The sequence below is a fragment of the Solea senegalensis genome, unplaced genomic scaffold, assembly GCF_019176455.1.
Source record: "Solea senegalensis isolate Sse05_10M unplaced genomic scaffold, IFAPA_SoseM_1 scf7180000015893, whole genome shotgun sequence".
Taxonomy (NCBI): Eukaryota; Metazoa; Chordata; class Actinopteri; order Pleuronectiformes; family Soleidae; genus Solea; species Solea senegalensis.
Window position 1 is genome coordinate 10,122 of NW_025321496.1, and position 11,911 is coordinate 22,032.

Below are 11,911 nucleotides of genomic sequence, written 5' to 3' on the forward strand. Positions count from 1 at the left end.
CAAATAATAATAAATAAAATTGATGTTGGCTTATATACAGTATATATTCATTTCACCATTAGACAACCTTTTCTGCTTAGAAACTTGAGTTTGTGTCACTTTGTAAACCACTCACCTCTCCCTGCACCAAAGTCCATAGAGAAACTCAGCGATTTTACGTCACATCACACAGTTGTTGATCCACTCCAGCTTCCATCAGTGAATTCAAATTCATTTAGGGTGTAATTCTTTTGATTTGGGTACTTGAAATCCTAATTTTCAGTGACCCGAATTTACCAAACATGGCAGCAGTAGACCTGCAGCTCCTGCGTCACTGCGAGCTAAAAACGCTGATTTTCTCTATGGGCTTTGGTACAGGAACATGAGCATTTAACAAAACTTCCATTTCTAGTCAAAACATGACGTCCAACAGTGAGATTAAGTGGTGACTGTGTTCTTAAAATGTCGTAGACAAAGATTAAATCACGTGAGCCTTTTGTTACAAGGGGGTCACAGGGGGGCGCTCAGCACAGTCAGCACTGAAAAACCTAAACTGTCAATTTAAAGGAGAAGAAAACCTGGAGAAGAAGAAACAACAGCTGGAGCAGGCATACATGAAAGCAAAGTTATTATCAAATCAAATGATAGTAATGTTGATTTTTATCAGGTGATATGTCAGCGTTACTTATTTTAACTTACTGTATATAATATATAGTATATACTATAAATAATATACTGTGTATATATATATATATATATATATATATACATACATATATATATAAAATCAAAGGAACTGAACATGTCAAACAAAATAAATTTGCATCTATGGTTAGTCTATATTAATTTAACAGCAGCATCCACCAGTTACCTTAATTCAAAATGTACTGTACATGTATAAAAGTGTGTTTTCACTCCTGGTCACGTTGTTACCGTCCTGAGATCAAATTAGCAGGATCAGACCCGAGCCCATGAGCACAGGCCTCTGTCACGAGGAAGACAACCAACGCAGGTCATCTGTCGTTCCGAGAAAAACAAAGACAAAAAGTACGATTTTTAATCTCTTAACTAAAAAGTCTTCACCTAAACACGCTATTGTTTCGAGAAATGTCTACACATACACACGGAACCTCCCAAAACCACTCTAAATACTGTAGTATTCACACCAGGCCTGTAGGTGGCGCTGTGACACTGCTGCCAGAGAAATACCGCAAAGACTGGAGAAGAAGAACGTGAAGAGCATTCGCGCAAGGCTTCCGCTCTGTGTACGAACTCCAAACACAAAAAGAGGAAGACGACGGCAACAGAGATGGTGACTGTGAATGTAGAACTGAGAGGGGGCGGGGCTATGACATCATCATTTTTTCCAAGGTTGCATTAGGGTTGTGCCCTCTTAAACGCTGGTTTGGCGTGGTTTAAAAAGCAGATTTTCCGCAGAAACAGTAAGTGGACAGTGTCAGTCAAGAACCAATCCATGACTATTGTGCGACCCTGTTTTTCAAAAAGGTTTTGTGAGGAACGTACTTTTCTCCCACATTGTGTTTTTCGATAGCGTAAGTATTTGAGTTAACACCAGCAGGGGGTGTGGAAAAAATGTTAGCTGTTCTCCAAGCAGCAGTAGACCAACTGTTGGAGACCAAACATCAGAAGACGTTTGATGCAAACTTCTGTGGTACTATGAGGACATTCTTGTGATGCTATGAGGAAAAATCCAAGTGTTTCTGACTAAATCCAACGACATTTTTATCATCACCCTTACGTCCGCGAGAGAGGAACATCATGTGTTGCAGAATCTGTAGATGAAGGTTGTAAGTTTTCCATTTTTTAACAATCATCCTTCAACTGCCAGCCTTTTGTTATATATTCATTTATACGCAGCTAGCTTTTGATAAAGATTAGCCAAAAACTAGCTCACTGTAAAAAGAAAAAGTGGTCATCGATTGTAATTTCCAAAAATTATTTTCACATCTCACACGTGTGTAAAACAAACTAGAAGCGGGCTTTATTCGTTGCCGGTTGTTCTTAAAGATTGGCTGTTTCCCCGCAGGAGGCTAATTCTTTGCTGGACGTTATCTGTAGGGCTCAGAGATCGCAGACACGTACACTGGTCGACCACTTTGAACGTGGTGGCGCTGTTGCTTACGCTGCTTGTGGCAGAGATAACACATTTTTTTCCGTCGTCATACGTTATGCTAATATTTGAGCACAGGTGCTATAGGTTAGCTTAGCTTATCATATCACGCTTAATTGTGCACGCGTTTGATTTTTTAACAGTACGGCGTCTAAGATATGTCGGACACGGCCGTTTCCTCCTGCGGGCAAGTACGCAAAATCATTCAACTCGAGCGTCAGGCGCGATGGACGAGATTCTGACGTGCGCATCGCATCGTCTGTGAATTGACTTTGAACGTAAACTTGGCGCGCCACAGCTTTAGCAACATTAGCAACCCTTTCTGTGACAGACACGCCAGCATGGGAAAAAGACATGGCCACCGTCAAAGCGTTAAAGTGACACTTACACAAAGGTTGATCGGACTGTAACTAACGCTAACACGTCATATCGAGAACAGCGCATTGCTTCAGTGCTGATTAGCAAAATAACCAGAATATGATCCACGATATGAGACAATATTTACCACGTGGAAAATCTTCACAGAATCAACAATGGAAAAAAAATGGGTCCGTGATGGAAACGTTGGCGAACGTGCGTTCAGCTGCAGACAGAAGTTCTTCACAGCGTCAGATTCTCGGGCAGTAGAAAACAAAACTGTCCATCGTTTCTCGAAGGTTTTCACAGTTTTGTACAAACAGTTTCTTCTCGAGTGTCAGAGTGTGTGTTTCCTTTGAGGCTACGAGTCTACGATTTTGAGTTTGACAAACCCAGCCTTTGAGTTTCGTGTCCCTTTGACAGCCCTGGTGAGAGAAAGTGTTGCGAGGGGGGCGGAGCTTGAAGCCGCAGATGCTGCCGCGTTAGCCCTAAGCGCAGTGGGACAGGCTGAGCTTCAGCAGTCCCTCCGTGTGCATCTTGTAGAGGAGTTTGAACTCGGCGGGCAGCTGATGCGACTCCTGCCACTTGGTGGTGAACTTGGTGCCCTTCTTGTCGTAGTAGTGGTACGGCAGCTCCTTGCCCGTGTTGGGGTCCCAGCCGAACGGCCAGAAGCCGTACAGGTGGATCTGGTCGCACATGGACGACGCCAGCGTGTACATCAGGATCCCGGTGCTGAGGCGCTTCGGCGACAACTGCTTGGTTTTCCAGTAACTGTGGAGTGAAATGAACCAGAGAAAGAACCCTTAACTTTTCAATGACAATAGAGGGCAGCACATGGTCAAGAGGAAGGGAAATGGGCCTGTAACCAGAGGGTTGCTGGTTCAAACACAAGGAAAGGTCAGGGTCTAGATAAGTTCTGCTTGGTTCACTACTGGTGTGTAATATTGGTTAAATTTACTAACAGGTGTGTGTGTGTGCAAATAAAAATGTATTTAATTCTAGACTGCTTAGTTTATGATCTTATTTTTATTTTTAAGGGATAAACTGACGTTTGTGTCATTTTCTAAATCCCTCGCCAAACTCCATAGAGAAAATCTGTGTTTTTAGGTCACAGGGACACAGGAGCTGCTGGTCTGCTGCGCTTAGTTAAATCCAAACGCAGAATTTCTGAAAACAGGATATCTGACGTTAAACGCTGAAGTGACAGAGGCAGCAGTGGACAGCAGTGGATCTGCAGCTACCCGTGAGCTGTGATGTACATTCACTGATTTTCTCCACGGACTTTGGTGTGGGAGCGTGAATGACGAAACAAGCCAACACACATTTTAGTTTCCAGTGGGAAAAGTCTGTCCAACAGTGAGATAAAGCTATTATTCTATTATTATTTCTGTGTCCACTCGTGTTTGCAGGGTTTTCTGGAACCGCGCTGACGTCATGCACCCGTATTGTACAGAACCGTGATCTCTATATGTCACAGAGAGGATTTAAACCCCAAAGCCGGATTAAAAAGAAAGAGGCATTTAGTGAAAGGCATGGTGCAGGGTTGTGACTGCGTGTGTGTGTGTGTAGGGGGGGATTTAAGTTTTGGTGCTTAGTGTTGTAGACACACCTCGTACAGTAGCTTAATCTCCAACAATCCCATTAAATCTACCTGCTCTGGAAGAATTAGCCGCATTTAAGCTGCTCAGACAGATTTCAGCTCCTCCGCGATTCATGGAGACACTTTTGTTAGAGGCGAGGTTTGGAGAGGTTCCCCCTCTGTGATGCTGCGGCGCAGGACTCCCCAGTGACTGCATTATTTCATATATTTATTTAGCGAACTGAAGTCATTTCATCCGGCAACGGCTTAGTGTTGGGGTTTTGATGAACGATGTATAGGATTAAACTGGATGTGAACATAAAATATAATCGTTTTAATGTGAAAAACCAAAATACACGTGTGCTCATTATTAAAGTAACATCTACTCTGGTGGTTAATGTGGTAAAAACATAAAGTCTGGTTGTTTTTACTTGATAAAACAAATTGTTCCAGTATTAGAGAAGGAAAACCTTTATTTTCAGGCTTTTATTTTGAATTCATCAAGACAGGAAGTTCTGAGGTTAACTAATAGTAGTTTCAGTGGGTAGAGTCAAATTAACATTAAATGAACACATAAAAACTCAGAAAAACTTGCTCCTGAGTTTTTGTGTGTTTTTACGAGGTACTAAAGGTATGTTTTTATACAGAATACTTCAACTTATGCATATACTGTCTTAAGATTTGCCACTTTTTCACACCATCACCCACTGTTGTCCAAGAGGAAACTGAAGTCTGTGTCACTTTGTGAACCTCTGATTTTGCACCACAGCTCACATACACTGTCGATCCACTTCTGCCTCCTTTTGTGACTTCAGTGTTTGAAATGGTTCGTTCAGATTCACCAAAGTGACCAAATGAGGCAGCTTGTGGCTCCCTGTGAGCTAAAAACGTTGAACGTTGACACAAACCCGAAATGTCCTGTTGGAAAAGGCTGTTTAACGGTGAGTTTAATCAATAAACACATTCTGAAGATAATATAGAGTTAAAATGATGTTGATTTTCCGAGTATTTCTTGGTGTTTCTTACTTGTTGATGTACTGCATGATGTTTCCAGGCCAGGCCAGCTGGACCTTCAGCTGACCTCGATGCTCCACAAAAAAGTCGACCAGTGTCCTCGTCACCGTGGCCGACGTGTGGAAGAAAAACGCTGGGATCCACAGGATGGCGCCGTCCAGTTTCTTCAGGCTCAGAAAGAAGTTGTTCCTGTCCTGCACAGTCAGCAAATTGTTGTAGTATTTCTCCAGGATGCTGGGGTTAAAGGTCGTCATGTTGGTCCGCCGCCCGACATCCTTCTTGAAGAGCTCGGTTGGGGCGAAGTTGCAGCGGAAGACAAAGTCGAACTTCTCAATCTGCGGTCCGCAGCGCGAGCCGGTGAGGATGCCGCTGTTGCCAACCACGGCGCAGACGTTGTAGTGTTTGTTGAGGATGGGCGAGGCGTCGGGGAGCAGCGAGCGGAAGTTCTCGCCAATGGAGAAGACGTACTTGTGGCTGGAGTAGTCGTAATGCATCAGCTGTCCGATCCTGACCGCGTCCCGCGTCAGTGTGAAGTTGTGGGGGATGTCGATGTATTGAGAGATCTCTTGTCTGCAAAACAGAAAAAAATATTATATTATTATATATTCGTCACTGCATTCTTGGCATAAACGTCCACAAATACATTGTTTACCTGCAGCCTGGATTCAAGGAAAGAACTCAAGGAGTTCAAGGCAGAGATGAACTCAATAGTAACTAGTTTTTGTCGATAGTTTTGACTTGACTTAGATCAGACCAAACTCCATTGAGAAAATCAGTGATTTTAGCTCCGAGGGACACATTAGCTGCTGCTCTACTGCTGCCTCGTATCTTGAGTTTAGTCACTGAGGTAAATCAAAACGACGTGTTTCAAACACAGAAGCTTGAAAATAACACATGTGAACTCACTGATGGAGGCAGAAGTGGATCGACATCTCCTGTATGCGGTGATGGTAAAATTGCTGATTTTCTCTATGGAGTTTGGTGTGGGAGAGTGAGCAAGTTACGTACTTCACTCTACAGTTGGAAAAGTCCGTTTAAATATACTCTTATATCTTAGACATACTTCAAGTCTGCAATCATGTTATGCGTGACTCCGAGTGTCCGTACACGGCAAGATTCAGTATCGATAATGTCTGTAATTCATAAAATGACAATTGAGCCAATTATTTCAAAATAAACCACGCCTTACTATCTTAAAATGTTAAAATAAAGAAACAAAATAGGGTAATATGTACTGAGTAATCACTCAGTACATGTTACATACATATATAAAATTGGAAAAATACATTAATTTAAATCCTTAGCTCATTGTCAGGCACCCTAAGTGGTAACCAATGGATATGAGGGTGTTGAAGTGTGAGAAGAGGGATTTATTGTAAATTTACAGTAGCAGTAGATGTTGCGATGATGGTAAAGAATCTGTGTGTGTGTGTGTGTGTGTGTGTGTGTGTGTGTGTGCGTGGGTGGGACCTACTTCTGCTGTGTAAACCCAGTGCTGTTGTACGTCCATCTGGACGAGTTCAGCAGGTCCTCGCTGAGAGAGTTGGTCAGAGACGAAAACGCCGGATCCAGATATTTCATCGCCAGCTGGGAGCTACACACAGGAGAAAAACATAAAAAAAAAACAACAGGAGCTCAAGGTTTTTTTGAAGAAGTTTCCATGAGCGGTTCTTATGCAGAGTCTGCGTAGAGCGTGCAGTAGAAGCAGGATTTTTATTAGCACATTGTTTTTCTTGTGAACTGCTTCTCGGCGTTGTAGCTCCGGGAAAAGATCAAAACAATGCGTAAGTCGTGTTCCAAACAGGCAGAAGTTTTCCCTTTAGAACAAGCATCTTATTCAGCTCTGCTGGAGCGTTTCTCCTTTGAATGTCACATGATCAGACAGGTTGAACACAAATCACTGGATTTGAGCGTAAAAGTTGTTGCTCACCAAGGACTGAACTGATTTATACGTTAAAAATGTTGAATTACGTGCAGTCATCGCACATGAACACACCGCACCACTTGAAGTCATCGCTAAAATTAATACACTGTGTCAAAGATGAAGATTTGTGTAATTATTTGACTGTTTTGATTTGAATTTGACATTTTTGGAACCTGTCTGATCAGACAACATGATTAAAATAACCAGAACCAAACAGTGAATTAGCTTCATCTGTTTTCTGCAGAAGCAACGCCGTCTCCCAAAATTTCTCTTCCCACACAACTCAACAGTCATCTCTGTTTTCAAGTATTTCAGTACGCTTTCGTACAACGTGGACAAAATGTCCACCGAGCAGCAGACAGACCGCGCGTCGAGAAAGTTAAATCATTAGCACAGTTTTACATCACACCTGACACCAATTACACAAAAAAAACATGAACTTTTTAAAAATACTTTTATAGTGTGTATAGTTTCAGACCTTTCATTTTTAAATTTGACTTTTGACAAATTTTTTTAATTATCCTTGATTTGGCGCCATCATTTCTACATCTAACACCACAGTCATAAACAGGAAATGGTTAACATCAACCTCATTTTTTTTCTTTACCCCCAAAAAAACACCACAGAGGGTTGAAACACTTTGGACAAGTAACGTGATTTTTGGTTCAGAAACTAAGTTCTTTACAACGAGTAACTGAGAAACAGTAGACGTTGTGTGGGAAGGTAATTTTTCAGCTAGCTGGCTGAGTATCAAGCTATCCTTGCTACTAGCAAGATGGCTAGCAAGCTAGATTGCTGGCAAGATAGATAGATAGACAGATAGACAGATAGATAGATAGATAGATAGATAGATAGATAGAAAAAATGCAGTGCGGCTGTAAAACGTTAGCACGCTGTATTCACCTCAGGTCTGGTTTGCGAGGCGGCCTCTCGCTGCAGCGTCGACGAGGAGCAAGAAACAAAAAAATACACTCACTCTCTTTATCAACTTTATCACTTACCTTAAAAATGACATTCAAGAGACAGCAAAAGTAGAACGCCCCAAAGCACCGCAGGTATTAAACATTGGTGAGTTGTGAAAGAATTGTAAAGTTGCTCAGTTGCACCCCAAAAGGTGAAAACAGGGAGGACTTTGCTGAAACTAAGTCGATTGGGACCACGGCATCAACTCAACAGGAAGTTAGTCATTTTGTACAAGACACATTAAAGATAAAAAAGTTATCAAGATACATTGACTGATCTGCCAATAACAGATTGACACAAGAGACTGACCCTGAACACGTCAACAAACATGAACTTGACCCAACAGGAAGTCAGCCATTTTGAATGTAGCCACCATTTTGCCACGAAACAGGAAGTGGTCGAGTGTAGACGAGTGTAAACATGATCGTGTCTCTGAAAGTGTGATCCCTGAGGACACAAAATGGCGTGTCCATTTGAAATATTTGCTCTGTGGTGACATGTTGAAGTGCAGACGGACCATGCGTCCACTGACTGAGCCGCAGACCCACGGTCCTGAGGATGAGACTCTCCAACAACTCTGCATCAAACTTGAGCAACTTGTTCTGTTTTCTCATGGAGATGCTGCTCTCCTCTACATCTAACTCACTGTGAGCCTAACCTTGGCCTGTGGTGACAGAGAAGCGAGGCGAGGGACGATGATAACTGGCGGCAGGAAAATGAACGTGGCTCTGGTGCTGTAAATCAGAGCCAGAGGCATCTCAGTGGCCTCGAGGACCTTCATCAGATCGTCGCTGTTTTAGCGTCGACCTCCAGACCTGCACACACGCGCTGGACAACTGAGATTTATGCTGCATTTCTGTTCAATGTCAGAAGTGGAAATTTCTGATTTCTGACCTCCAAGTGTTCCTGGTACACAGCGAGACATATTAAAGGGATAGTTTGTGTTTTCTGAAGTTTTAACGATCCCTTAAACCTGTGATCATCTAGAGCTTTTTTGTACCTCAAGTCACTGGTATACTGCTGAGTTCAATGGAAAAATCATTCACAAGTTTCAACAATATTTACCGTTCTTTTGTGAGTACACTAACTGATGTGTATAGAAATTTGAAACAGTCGTCCATTGTTGATATTTAGCCTCGTCTGAGGTTATTCCACAGAATAACATGAAAAAAGTATCCTTTGCTTTAACTAATATATCTTAACATGACGCCTGGTTCGTATATTACTTCGTATATTATTATATTACTACAGCTGTCGCTGTGTTTGACGTCCCTGCTCTACAGAAAACAACAAATGGTAAAGTCACTCGCAGGTTTGTAAAGTCCTGTTGTAAAACCTCCACTTTTGACCAATTTTGGTCCAATGAAGTAACCGTGTTTAAAGAGCAGGGGGTGGAGCCTGATTGAGCGCTCGTCCACAGCACAACCGACTACTAGACACCTGGTTGACGGTCAATCAATTTACTGTCTACTTGACTCTAAATCCAACCTTACTTTACTAAAGGGGCATCATTCTGTTTTGAAGAAGATCTGAAAATAATGATTAACTTAGACTTTCTGTAAACTTTCTGTAAACATAAACATGTGGAGTCGCCCCCTGATGGACAATCAAGAAAATATAAGTCTAGGACACTTCTACAATTGATTCCGATATCAACTTCCCAACTTTAGTTTGACTAACTTTTGTGCAGATTTGTAAAAAAAAAAAAACAGAGGTTATTTTAGGTCATTAAAATACCTTATATTTAGAATGAAATACTTGGCTATGAAGAGAGGAAGTGGAGAGAGAGAGAGAGAGAGAGAGAGAGAGTCGCTGTGAGTGAATGAGCTGATCTAGTTCACAGCTGAGGGATTAAGTGACAGATGCCCTGTTTTCCTTCAGCCTGATACACACACTCTCATGTAGGCTAGAATATTCAAACCAGTTTAATCAGGACAACAATCAGCCAAAGAAACGCATTAGTGCCTCGTCTGGAGGAGGAGGAGGAGGAGGAGGAGGAGAGCTGCTGCTGCTGCTGCTGATAATGTGACCTGATGTTTATTCACGTCAGGTAATTAGATCATCAGCAGAAAATCTGATTTCATTAAAGCTCACCTCAGGACATCTGTGTCAGTTCAAGTCTACGATATTTTAAGAACACATCAAAACAGCCTTTAAAATGTCTTAGTAGTAGCTAAGTTGGACTAATAAACCCCAGATATGCGACCAGAGTTGGACTCAAGCTGGCTAACTCAACCTACGCTAACTCAGAAGCTGCTAAAGTATAAAAGAAAAACATGGCATGTCATTAAATGTGTGTTTAAGCTCAATGTGCTGCTCTATCGGCTAAAAAACTGGATATTTTGACAGATGAGAGGAAGACTCAAACTGGCTTTGACGTGACAACAACTCGTCACTAATTTGGAAACCAAATCATATAGGTACAAGACGAAGTGGCAGCTAATGTTCAGACCTCAGATTGTAAAAGAACTGAGGATTCCATCACTCCTTCATTTTCCAAAACACAGTGACAAACCCTGACTTGATGATTCCAAGATGGCTGCCACTCTGCTACTTTTACTGTTAGTTTCACTTTTCAGTCTTTTTTACAAAGTACACATGGTGCTACGCTGTTTGTGTTCCCAAAATACTGCAAAGAGCACTGTTATTGACTGGTGCTGCTAACAACAATTAGCCTGAGATGCGTCATTCCCAGTTTCTGGTGCTTCTGGTGTGAATGCCGGGTTGATCCGTTGCTGCCGTCACACCACATGTAATGTTATTCGCCTTTTTTTGCATCACACACATACTTTTACTTTCCATATCTGGCGTCGTCACGAACGTGTGACACTCTGGTGAATCTCCTCTGTGACTGGACGGTCGTTCTGTGTAAGTCCTGATGTTCTACCGTAATGACAAGAATATGGGTGCAGAGCTATACGTCTCTGCCTTCCGATATCCTGTCTTGGGCCACACGGGGTGCTGTGCCAATCTCAGCTGACATAGGGCAAAAGGCGGGGTCACATCCTGGACAGATCGCCAGTCCACAGTTTTTGAATTTCCTAGATATCACAAACGGTCCAGGAGTTACGGTAATGAGACGTACGTAATGGAAACAGAAGGGTTAAAAAAAGAAAAAGCTTAGGTGGCACAATTTGAAAAAAATTCCCATTTGTTGCGACCGCTGCGATTTTTTATCTTAAAGCATTAACACAGTTATATAAATATAGAAATGGATGGATTATTAAATTCAGTCCAAAAAAAAACCCAGCACAAATGTTACATACTAGACCTTTAAATGCACCACAGCAGCAGACACTGACGCCTCAGGAACATACAGAGCTTATGCACCATGAATGACAGGATGTAATGGAAGTAAAACACTGAGCTGATCCGGGCCTGGACTCACCGGAACCCCGCGTGGAACATGTACATCCTGGGTCCTCCATTAGGTCCGTATCTGGGGGAGCTGAGCAGGAAGTCCTTCTTGATGGACACGTAGCTGATGAGCGACAGGATGAGCAGCGCCACGCTGAACATGACGAGCCCCAGCGCGCTGGCGATGCGCACCATCCTGCTGCCCCTGTGCGTGAGCGGCAGCGACGGCTGAGGGGTCGGTGAGCGGCCGGTACCGAGGAGGAGGAGGAGAGGGACGAGGAGATGGCGAAGGGCCGCATCAGCGGCAAAGCGAAGGCGGAAACGACGCGCGCGTTTTACGCATAGCGGGGGGGGAAGCGCAGTCGCAGTGCTGCGCGCGGACGTAGCGTCCAGATTCATCAGCTGCGCGGAGGCGGCGTCAGCGCGGCAGCGGCAGAGTCGCATAAACATAAACAGGCCGTAAAGGACGCGGCGGCCGCGGGTTTATTAATCACAGAGGTCATGGAGGCGGTGGAGGTCACGTGAGGAGCAGTGGCGAGATTTTACAACCTCAGCGCGAGCGGGGGAGGAGGAGAGGGAGGGTTTGGGACGCGGCCGCGAAAGAAAT

General features: G+C 43.2%; 1 protein-coding gene across 1 annotated transcript; it reads right to left on the reverse strand.

Annotated features, from left to right (window-relative positions):
- Positions 1-761: 761 nt before the first annotated feature.
- LOC122762642 (sia-alpha-2,3-Gal-beta-1,4-GlcNAc-R:alpha 2,8-sialyltransferase-like) lies at positions 762-11,651 on the reverse strand. The gene is made up of 4 exons (XM_044017832.1): positions 11,336-11,651; positions 6,535-6,654; positions 5,073-5,630; positions 762-3,238 (listed from the first exon to the last, which is right to left on the reverse strand). The coding sequence occupies exons 1-4, from the start codon at positions 11,497-11,499 to the stop codon at positions 2,956-2,958; spliced, it is 1,125 nt and encodes a 374-aa protein (XP_043873767.1). The 5' UTR covers positions 11,500-11,651; the 3' UTR covers positions 762-2,955.
- Positions 11,652-11,911: the final 260 nt, after the last annotated feature.